The following is a 12,527-nucleotide window of genomic DNA, read 5'->3' on the forward strand; positions in this document are numbered from 1 at the left end:
AATATAATAATAATAATAATAATAATAATAATAATAATAATAATAATAATAATAATAATAATAATAATAATAATAATAATAATAATAATAATAATAATAATAATAATAATATAATAATAATAATAATAATAATAATAATAATAATAATAATAATAATAATAATATAATAATAATAATAATAATAATAATAATAATAATAATAATAATAATAATAATAATAATAATAATAATAATAATAATAATAATAATAATAATAATAATATAATAATAATAATAATAATAATAATAATAAATAATAATAATAATAATAATAATAATAATAATAATAATAATATAATAATAATAATAATAATAATAATAATAATAATAATAATAATAATAATAATAATAATAATAATAATAATAATAATAATAATAATAATAATAATAATAATAATAATAATAATAATAATAATAATAATAATAATAATAATAATAATAATAATAATAATAATAATAAAATAATAATAAAAATAATAATAATAATAATAATAATAAAAAAAAAAAAAAAAAAAAAAAAAAAAAAAAAAAAAAATAAAATAATAATAATAATAATAATAATAATAATAATAATAATAATAATAATAATAATAATAATAATAATAATAATAATAATAATAATAATAATAGAGGTTATATTGAAGCGTGGCAAAACGTGGCGAAACCTCTTTCTAGCAAAGAATATATATTTTGAGCAACTCTTTTATAAACCCTTGAAAAAACTAAAGGAATTTCTCACTAATAAATTAATTTATACATGAATTAATTAGTAAAAATTATATTGCATTAATTTTTCAAAAGGAATATTTTTAATTCGTAAATCTAGAAGTTAACAAAAGGAAGAAAAGAAAACTAACAGGTCTTTTGGGCCAGAGCCAGTAATCTATGGCTTACTTCCTGCACTGTCTGGGCCAATGCCACGCGAACTTAAGGGCAATTCTCACTGCACTCCAACAATTTCAATCTACACTCATCCGAATGTTGAAATGACAATTTTATCTTAAATAAAAAATTCAATAAAAATTTAAACTCTCTTCAACCTCTCACTTTATCTTCATCATCTTCGTACATTCACTAAAATCCCAATACACCAGCATGTTAAGTGAAACAAAACCTTTACTTCATATTAAAGTATATATATATTTGCAATGAACTAATAGATTTCTAGGCTAACGAAAAAAAAAAACTACGGAAAACAAACTATAATCTGTAAAAATAAAACTTAGTATTACTCATAGCATGAGACAAAGGTTGGAAATAGACAGAAGAAGTTTACAAGAGTAACGTAACTAATTAAACCTACTTGTGTGGTTGATGTGGTCAAAAGAACGAGAAAAGTGAATGAAAAGAAGAAAGATACATCAAAGTTGAAACTAAACTCATCTAACTATGTTTAGAAAGCATGGTTGAGGCAACGCGCAAATAACGATGCATCTAACACTACTCATTTGAACAACTCAACACTGATTGCTCAATAAATCATATATAGCACACTCTTCTCATTCCTTTCTCTCTTTCTCTCTTCTCAAACTCATTTTTGCTCTTATTTTCAATGAAGTTCTTAGTCTCTCTCTGATTCACAGGTTTAATAATACAACCACTCTTCCTTTCACATGTATGCATCATATCATATCTCAGTAATGGAGATTATATATGTAGTCTTATCTGAATATATATATGAAAACATAAATAGGTTTGTGAGAGGAGTCTTAATTTCTCATATTCTCATTGGATTAAAATATGTTATGAACAGGTTTTGAAAAATATGTTACACATTAATTGCTGCTGCTGCTGCTGCTTTTCAAGGGATTGGTTTCATCAGCAGAGATGAAAACACTTGGTCAGTAATTCTTTTCTCTTTGAACCTGTTCATGTTGTGACTGAAATCAAAATGTGGTACTAAACATTTAGTTTTAAAAAGAGAAAATTATACTAACTCTTTTTCCTCTTTTTTTTTTTCTGGATTTTTATTCTTATTTAGACCCTTCCTATAAAAATGTCTCACTAACACATACACATTTTTCACTTTTTTAGGTTGAGTTTTCTTGACGTGGCTGTCTTACTCCTGTGACAGATTATGAGTGCCATTGTTTCTATGCTCAAACCCCGTAAGTTATAAAAATTGTTAAATGTCATCAATTCCACTGCTTCTCGAATGCTGAAAATTGATGTTACCTTCATGGTTGGCCCTTGCTGTTGACAGTGGTCCAAATATGGACTTAGCCTCCTCGTACAGCGTCTGTCTTCTTTAACTTTGATACACTTTCATTTAAAATTAATAAATATAGTTCTTTCACGTTACAAAAAGAGTTTCGTGTTAGTATGAGTTGTTTATATCCGACAAATGTAAAAGGTATACAAGATTTGGAACGAATTCTAATTTCGCAGTTTGATGAAGAATAAAAATATTTTTAAATCTTCTTTTTCTGGACTGCTTCTTGATTGTCACTGAATAGTGTGTTTATGTTTATTCTGTTTTTCAAGATCTACCTTCTATTCATCCTAGAGGATAGAACTGAATGAGAGAGGAAAACAATAACATTGAACAAGAGAAGGAACTCAGATCAATATAGGCAAAGAGAAGGATGGGATTTTGGGAACTGTTGGAGGTGGCTTCTGCGCCGGTTGTTGAAGTCCTACTTATCAGTACAGTAGGAGTTTTTATGGCAACAGAAAATTGTAATAATCTTCTTTCACCAGACTTTAGAAAATCCTTGAACAAGGTAAGAGACTATCTGAATTAAATATCAATGAGGTTTGAGTTAAAATTGTGATGAATACTTATTTCTGCAATGCTCTTCCATCCTATTTTTTCTTAGTGAACAAATTATGGACAAACTCTGCTTCATTCTTATCCAACCATTTTTTTTCTTTGATTTTGTGTACCCTTTGAGCAGCTTGTCTTCATTGCGTTCACTCCTTCACTTATATTTGCCAGTTTCGCCAAGAATGTGTCCCTTGACGAAATGATATTATGGTACACCACGACTAATTTTTTTGCTTTTATAAACTCTGCATGCTGTGTTTTTTGTTCACTCTTGATTCGCAACGGAAAGCCTAAGAAATTATTCTCTAAATAGGAAGAAGATGGTTCTCAGCTAGAGTTTAAAAGGGGTCTTCTCCTATGAACACTATAAACAAAGCATATATATAGCATACACAAACTAACTATGATTTTGAAAAAGGAAAAGAGAAAGGGGTATGGTTCTTTTTGTTTGTTTATGGTAAAAGCTAACCATGTCTTGTTTAATCATTAATGCAGGTGGTTTATGCCAGTTAACATTGGACTTACCTTCTTATTTGGAGGGATTCTGGGATGGATAATTGTAAAAATACTAAAACCAAACTTGAAACTGCAAGGACTCATTGTTGCTTCTTGTTCATCAGGTACCATAGCATCAAAGTTGTGGTACAGTCGGCAAGAGTAAAATTTGGAAGGAATGGTGAGGAAGTTGTGAGAATTAGCAATGTGCCTAGACATGGATCTTTTTTTTTTTTATTTCTTTCTCTTCTCACCTAATGGTTCCATTTTTTACTCTTACCAAACAGTCATATAATTGTGTTACCAACACTTTATTTAAAGTCTCTCATATAAATGTAACAAAAAAAAGGTTCTCATTTCAATGGTGCATCTTTGATCAGGAAACATGGGTAATCTTCCCATTGTAATTATCCCTGCTATCTGCAATGAAAAAGGAGGTCCATTTGGTGAACATGATGATTGCCGCAAGAGGGCTCTCTCTTATTCTTTTTGCTCTTTGGCGGTGATGCATCCATTTTTACCCTTCATTTGCTTTCACCATATCTCAACTTGTATCTGATATTAGCATCTGTTATTAATTGTAGCTTGGTGGTGTCTTCATCTGGACCTATACTTACCAACTAATGCGAAACACATCCTTTAGATATAAAGCATTTGAGGCTGCTGAGATCTTAAAGATTCCCCACAAAGGCCTAGATGCTGATGAAGAAACTGGCTTTCTCAAGCGAAAGGATGGTTATGCCGGAGACTCAGAACATCAAATTGTAAAATCATGAAGTAGTATATATCATTGCTATGTTTGTGTAGGAAAATATTGGCATGAAAACATTTTATTAAACATAATATGATAGTAAGTGGTGGTCCTATACAAAATAACTGAGTGAGCATAAAAAATCTTTCTATCCACTCCTTTATGAACTGCAAATTCTCCTTTTTCTCAAACTCAATATATAAAAATTTCTCAACAAGTTGCCAGATTATAAAATGAATCCAAAATTTCAAATGTGCAGCTTGTAGACCAATGTGCGTCCACTGTGTCAATGAATAGTGAAACATCTTTATGGCATAGAATGACGGAAACTGTTGGTCATATCCTGGCAGAACTAATGTCACCCCCAACAATTGCTACGGTGAGTTTCTTTCATTCCCTTTTCTATTGCTTTCAACTCTGTTCCTTAGTCTTTAAATGATCCTGAGAAATTTACCCCCACGATCAGCTTTTAGGTTTTCTCTTTGGTGGGGTTGAATGGCTACGGAATCTAATAATTGGAGTCGATGCTCCACTAAAAGTGATCCTAGACTCCATTCAATTACTAGGGTATGTGCCTTTTCTCTCATAAAACCAATGATCCAATATTATACAGTGTTGCATGTTAGTCAATTTTATTTACTGTACAAGGCATAACCAGCTCATGCATTTCAGGGATGGTACAATTCCTTGTATCACTGTTTTGCTTGGAGGAAACCTTACACAAGGTATATCAAAATTAACTTAAGTACAAATAGTATCACTATTCAGCAAATTTCAGACATCCTAGAACTGAAGTTAGTTTTTCAATTTCATGTGCACCAAAATTATAGGCATGCAGTCATCAAGTGTCGAACCAGTGGTCGTGATTTGCATCATCATAGCTCGACTAGTCTTGCTACCTGCCATTGGATTTTGTGTTGTTAGAGCGGCTGCACATTTTGGTCTGCTCCCATTGGACCCTTTGTTTCAGTATGTGCTGGTGATTCAGTATGCCTTGCCACCTGCAATGAACATCAGTGAGTGATTAATTCATTCATTCCATACAAATATACTTTTTTTTTTACCTCTTTTAATGACTTAGATCTTGTTTAGGTTAACTTCTACATAAAGTTTGGTTTATGTTACAACGAGATTATACTTGTGCAGGTACCATGGCTCAGCTATTTGATGTAGGCACCGAAGAGTCTTCAGTTATTATCTTGTGGACATATGGTGCTGCAACTATTGCTCTCACTCTCTGGTCAATGTACCTCATATGGATATTTTCTTAACATTAAGATAAGAGATGGATTTGATATCCAAACAAACACATCGAAGGAGATGATACAGCTGAGAAAATTTTGCAGCAAGTTCCTTTCAGCTATTTGGTTTCAGTGATAGCTGTTCATGAAGGATGATATTTTTGCATGAAATTTACGTTCTAGAATGAACTACACCATACACTATCTATGAAAGAAGTTAGGTGGTAGGGTAAAGATTCGGATCATGTTCAATGGCCTTGATAAGGATGAGTGTGAAGTGGATACAAGCTTTTAGGTTTATTCTCCAAACAAGTGTCTATTTCTTCGTACCGATTGTTTATCGTAAAAGGTGTATAAAATGATTCTATTCTGTAAAACTATTTTATGTTATTATATTTTAGTCATTTTTTTTAATTGAATTTAAAGTACATCGCATCAACTTTCTTTGCATTTTGTACAATTCAATTTTGTTTCAAGAAATCATGATTTTTGTAAGTCATATATGGTGAGAATTGTGATTTTTTAAGAATGATGATTGGTTATACATTTTTTAGAAGTATTTAGGTTAGTTTAATAACATAGAGATTCATTAAAAAATAATTATTAATTGTATTATAAATTATTTAATAAGGTTAATGTGATATTTTTATAGGGGTAACTTTTTTAAACTTGAAAAACTTACAATTTTGTAAAAATACATAGTTATATATAACACATTCTTCAAACGCATTCTTCAAACGCATTCTTCAAAACGCGTTCTTAAGAATATCATGTTTCAATTCAAAATGAAACTAACATAAAAAATAAAATTTTAATCTCAATAAACTTTGTATGTGAGTTCATTAATTTATTTTAAAGTGAAAACAGATATAAAATTTTTAAATTTTAAAAAAATATTATATAAATAATTCTCTTTAATTAATTAATTTTGAGGAGTTAAATTTATATTAACATTTATTTATTAATAAATAACTTATTTAAGTAACTTATATTAGATTTTCTTTTATATTTCCAAGACAAAAATTTCTTTCTTATACCATATCCTTGAATATACTTATTATAGGTTAAATCATTCTAGAAGTCTAATTTTTGTAATGAAATTTCAAGTAGGTCCTCCCTTTTTTATTTGACTCAATTGGGTACTTATCTTTCAAAAATCCGTTGCAATTAGGAGGTTTTTTTCGTTATTAGTACTCTAACCGTGTTAAGTATGTGTCACGTGTTAGCATGTGGTTTTTAAAATTTTTTATAATTAAAAAACATATTGTCACATGTCAATTTGACATTGTGCCACGTGGTAGAGATATTGTGATGTGACAATGACAATGCCACGTGTTACTATTGGATGTAAAAAGTATCAATGTAGTCCTTGTATTTATTATTTTGTCTCAATTTGGTCTCATTTTTTTTAAACTGAATCAATTTCATCTCTATATCAAATTTAATTTTTATATAAATTTTCAATAAAAAATCTTATAATTTCTATTAAAAACTTGTTTTACAAAAAAATTTGGTAATATATTAGCTTTTTTTTTCTTTACCAAAACATATGTTACTAAATTATTTTATTTATACTAGATTAATGGTTTTAAATTGATTTTCATTGAAAGTTATACGTAGTCCTTTTATATTAGCAACAAAATAGGTTTTGTGACGTTTAACTAGCGTAGAAAGAAAGCAACGTTAGGAAATCCATCTAGTGTTAATATTTTCCGATAACAAGACATATAAATTATTAATATAGTACGATTCTCTTTGAAACTGAATTTAACTGAGATTATTTAAATCAAATTTTTTTACGCAATTTTTGGTATTCATGGGTTGGATTTGGTAGGATTTAAGCAAATCCATTATTAATCTACTAAAAAATTATTTGATTGATTAAGTTTTTGTATTTTTTTATCTTAAATTCAATCAAAATCAACTCAAACATGAGAGAAATAGATTAAATAAGGGCAATTTGGTCGAAATTTTTTTCTTTCCTTATTAAAAATTGTGATTTTAAAATATTAACGTAATTAAAAAAATAACGCCATTTTTATAAACAACTTCAAATTAGATAATAAGTGAAGTAATAATAAGTTTTTTCAAGCTAACTTAAAACACAAAATGAAAAATATATCAAAATTTGTCTAACACGAATATAAAAATAAATCTCGAATTAATCATAATAAATTCATTACACAACCTATATATAAGTGGATTAATTTGAATTAATTAGATTGAATTGAGTTCGGTCATCGGATAACTCGACCAACACAGCACATACATATAACTTAAATTCTTATTTTTATATGTATTTCTTTAATTATATTTAATATTTAATTTTGAAAATAAAACAAAACTTCTAATATTATAATACTTATTACATGTTTTATTTTTAATATATTATAAGTGGACTTATCCAGAACGAGTATTTATTTTACTCTTTAAAGAGATTTTTTATTATATTTATCGTCCACAAACTCTATTTTTTCAAATGAAATGTGTTTATATAATTTCATTTAAAATCAATTGCACAATACAAAGAATAGTGTGATAGAAACTTCTAACGTCTCATTTAATTATTAAGCGAAATTAAAGAAAACGTCACACAAAGATAGTACTGTAGCATAGACCTGGGGTCCTTAACACAACCCCTACAACCTGAGCACACCACGATGCCAATGGGAAACCAGATAAAAGTCTAACAAATGAGAATAGAGTAGTAAAGCATAAAACAATACATGGGCCATAGTCCTAAAGAAGGCTCAAGAAGAAAATAAAGTCCAGCCTAGATGGCTAAGCAGCGGAATCGCCATTTTCTTGTTGACCGCGAGAACCTCGCCCATCTGCCCCATCAATTAAATTGATGATCATCGCAAGAAAGAAGAGCCACATACAAGACAACCATACAACAAACAGGGTAAGCTAGAGTAAAACAATTCATCAAGCAAATACATATCATCACCCAATCCAAGCATTTCATATATCACCAAAACATGTTCTGACTTCTCAAACAATACACTAGACCCTGACTCGACTCATCCGCATACATATAGTCTGGTCGGATTCAGCGGATGCTTGCACTTGTGGTGGATACCTCTGCTCACCCCCGAGCTGCTCACCCCCGAGCTGCTCACCCCCGAGCTATGTGTTACAAGTGTTACAATGAATCATTTTCCCTCACCACAAGGTTAGCCCTTAATGAGTTTCAGGCCTCTTGCTAGTCTCACCACAAGAGTCAGTCCGCTCTAAGTGAGACTAACTGACTCCTTAGAGTGTTAGGATGCAACCTTACCTTGAATCCTTACTAGACTATACAGATGGGGCACCACCATGAACACCCACTAAGAGGGGTCATGAAATTATGTCCCGACCACTGAAGCACGACCCCGGAGGTCTCACCTAGAGACTCCAAGAAATTACACACTGACACAGACTAAAAATCATACATCAACAATGAGAGAACATTAATCATGATTACAATTTTGTACCAACCTCTGAAAATGAATCCTAATTAGTATCACATGTTAAATCCATACCACTGGTCATTACCACCCCATGAGTCTAGAGCCTCATCTCATATCAATATCATGCCTCTTCAATTCCAACTCACTCATCAATTTCACATGCCAAGATCTCTCAATCACATTTATCCAATTTATAACACAGACCATACCATGCCTTTCAATTCACAAACTTCATACCTCATACAAAACACATCATAACCAACAATCAAATTACCAATTTAAGAGAGTCACCCAACCTGCAGCGTATCTCGCTCAAAGCCAAGAGTTGTCGCTCAGGCGAGAGGGGTACTCTCGCTTAGGCGATAGACCCTCAATTAGGCGAGATCGCGACTAGTGCTGGGAAATTTACGCAGGCTCGCTTGAGCGAGACAACTCCTTGCCCAACCAATGTTGTTAAACTCGAAGATCGTAAGAGGATCGGGAAGGGGGATGAAAACTCGTAACTCGAGGATCGTAACTCGACTCGTAAGAGTTACGAGTAGATAAAAAAAATATATTCATAAATAGGTGCATCATTTAAAAAAATATAAATGACAAAAACAACTCATACATAATTCATAAAATGAATCCATAATAATTAAAATAGTTTCATAAGGGTGGCCAAGCATAAAACATCTAATAAATTATTCAATGTTTAATACAAACTATCTAAGAAATTCTTTCATATCAAAAGTAGGATAATCATCATTGTCCTCCATAGCATCTTCATTTTCATCAATGTCCTCTCCTCTAGGACCTTGATCATTATCAACAATTGGAGGAACCTCTAAATGATGTATAGGTGCAACACCACCACCTCTACTAGCATCTTCATTCTCTCCAACTTCAAGTAAGAGTTCTTCATATGAAGCATCCAAACTTGAACTTGCTTCATTTTCCTCCACAGTCCATTCATCATCAGAAGCAAGATCATCCATGTTATAATCCTTTGTTTTCCTAACATCCTTCTTCTTTTTCAATCTTGAATTAGCCATTACAAAGACCACATCATTCACGATCTTTTGTTGTAAACGATTTCTTTTCTTTGTGTGGACCTAAACAATTACAATGTTAATTAACACCTTATACTAATAGAGTGAGGGAGAAGAAGCAAAGCCTGCGTGAGGGAGAAGAAGCAGAGCCTGCGTGAGGGAGAAAAAATAGAGTGACGTGGGTGGAGAAGATAGACGACGTCGAGAAGGGCGGCCACGACATCGGGGAAGGGCGGCGACGACGTCAGTGACGAGACAGCGCAGTAGGCGCGCGAACGTGAGTGAGTCGTTGGGTCTTCGTTGGTATTCTAACGAGGTGCAAAAGTAACCTACCTAAAAGGGGGGGAAAGTGCTGTTGGGTTTTAAATTGGGTCGGGTCAACTTTAATTAGTCATGGAGCAGCCCACTTTTAATATTAGGGAAAGCCATCAAACTTAACCTAGTTGCCCTATTCACAACAGAACCCTAAAATGTGTCCATGGAAGATCGATACAGGATCGACGCGCCTCCGATCCTCCGATCCGGCGACCAAACTCGGAAGATCGCTCCGATCCGGCAAGCCTCCGATCCGACGACCGCGTCAGCTCGTTTGGAGGACAGAAACTCGCAAGATCGTACGAGTTTGCGATCTAGATCGCGATCTTGACAACATTGCGCCCAACAACGAGGTCCCTTGCCTGGGCTAAATCGCAGCAGCGTTCCAAAGCCTCAACTCCTCCTTGCTTAGGCGAGTGGCTCTCGCCTGAGCGAGACTGGCCTCGCTCAAAACTAGAGTCCTCCGCCTGGGCGAGGGTTCACAAAACCCTGGTTGCTCCTGCAGGTCTCGCCTGGGCGAGTTACTCTAGCCTGGGCGAGATTGACAGATCTCGCCACTGCCTTTCCTGCAACAGTCACATACCCACAACCAAGCAATAGTCCAAGATCGTTCACACATTCATCACAAACATACAGTTCATGCAATACCCAACAAACTCTAAATCAGCCAGAAAATCGTTCAAGACTCAAAAACTCTAACTTTCCCGTACTTGGAAAGCTTAGCAAAGACCCCGATGGCATGACCACGAGCACAACAGCTTTAAGGATGAACTATAGGGCTGAGATAAGGGTGGGACAAAACCAGAAACGGAGTTAACAAAGGCTCTTAACTGCAAATTACGAAAAGGTGATAAAAGGGAACTAGCATGGACTAGAAGGGCACTTACATGGAGCAACGAAACCTCCTGGCTCAACGTAACAGCGGAAACAAAAACCCTAGCAGAGGGGTTGACGGCTGCAGCTCAAGGTTCACTGAAAAGAGTGTAAGTGTGAGTTAGGGCAACTAGGAGTGGCTTTATCTGTTGGGCCAGTCCTAAGGCCCACTTACAAGGGCAACCCCTTCAATTTAGAGCGGGAATATAAAGAATAATCTTAACGGGCCTTACAAAACTCATGGACAACACGAAATTTGATATAAAAAGTATTAATCAAAACAAATATTTGAATTAATCAATATTAATTTACTGCAACAATTAAAATTAAAACTATTATAAAATTTTCCAATGACTTTTTTAATTAACAAAATTACATTTATTGTGATTATTTAAACTTTTTTAAGGAAATATATTAAAGGGTCTTACTAATCAGTGTACACCGGTTAAGAATAATTAATATGTCTTGAAAATGAATTTTGATCTAACAATCATAAATACAATTTTATTTTATTTAAAGGACAAAAATATTCATAAGTGAATACAACTCTAATTAATAATTTATTTGATGCACATCTATAAAAAGTTAAAAACTAATTAAATAATCAAATAATTATATTTTAATATTGCTAAAAATTAAAATATAATTAGACATAAAAAAAAAAGAAATTAATTTGAAAGAGTGACAAAAAATAACTCTCTAATACTTGAAGAGTCTTTTCCTAGAAGTTTGAAATGTTTGAAAGGTACGATCTTTAATTTTTGGGTTAAATATGTTTTTGCTCCCTCAAGTTTCAGCGAAATTTGGAATTAGTCCCTCATCAAAACTTTTGACCAATTTAGTCCTTCATCTTTTAAAATGTCTGAATTTAGTCCTTTTAACCAAATTTTGTTAAGTTTACCTGACGTTTCAAGCGTATTTCATGATAGTATTTAAATTATTGACACTGTTTGACACATTTTTGCTTCAATGTTAACTTAAGATAAATTATTGAAACGTAAGATAAACTTAACAAAATTTTGTTAAAAGGACTAAATTCATACATTTTGAAAGATGAAGGATTAAATTGATATAAAGTTTTGATGAGGGACTAATTCCAAAATTCACTGAAACTTGAGAGACGAAAAACATATTTAACCCTTAATTTTTTGAAAAAAAAAGTTTTTTTGAAATTTATAATCTTTTTCAAATACTTCTACAATAAAAATATTGCACTTTCATATGAAAAAATTTCTCTTATTTCATAATATTCTTTTGTCATTCCTTCAAATTATTTTTTTTACGTTTAATTTTATTTAAATTTTTAGAAATATTAAAATATTAAAATATAATTATTTAATTATTTAATTATTTTAATTTTTTTATAAATGTGCATTAAATAAATTATTAATTAGAATTGTATTTACGTATGAATATTTTTTTTTCATTAAAATAAAGTAATATTATATTTATGATAACTATATCAATATTCATTTAATATTATATTTAACTATATACTTTTATAAAATTAAAAAAACATATTAATTATATTTAACAAGTACCGGTTAAGATTCTCCTGATTTA

General features: G+C 31.4%; 1 protein-coding gene across 1 annotated transcript; it reads left to right on the forward strand.

Moving 5' to 3' along the window:
• The first annotated feature begins 2,624 nt into the window (after positions 1–2,624).
• LOC114176051 (protein PIN-LIKES 7-like) lies at positions 2,625–5,323 on the forward strand. The gene is made up of 10 exons (XM_028060956.1): positions 2,625–2,762; positions 2,937–3,016; positions 3,302–3,426; positions 3,682–3,803; positions 3,886–4,065; positions 4,312–4,431; positions 4,519–4,619; positions 4,725–4,777; positions 4,883–5,068; positions 5,199–5,323. Exons 1-10 carry the CDS (start codon positions 2,625–2,627, stop codon positions 5,321–5,323), a joined length of 1,230 nt encoding a protein of 409 aa, XP_027916757.1.
• The last annotated feature ends 7,204 nt before the right edge of the window (positions 5,324–12,527 follow it).

The sequence above is a fragment of the Vigna unguiculata genome, chromosome 3, assembly GCF_004118075.2.
Source record: "Vigna unguiculata cultivar IT97K-499-35 chromosome 3, ASM411807v1, whole genome shotgun sequence".
NCBI classification, from domain to species: Eukaryota; Viridiplantae; Streptophyta; class Magnoliopsida; order Fabales; family Fabaceae; genus Vigna; species Vigna unguiculata.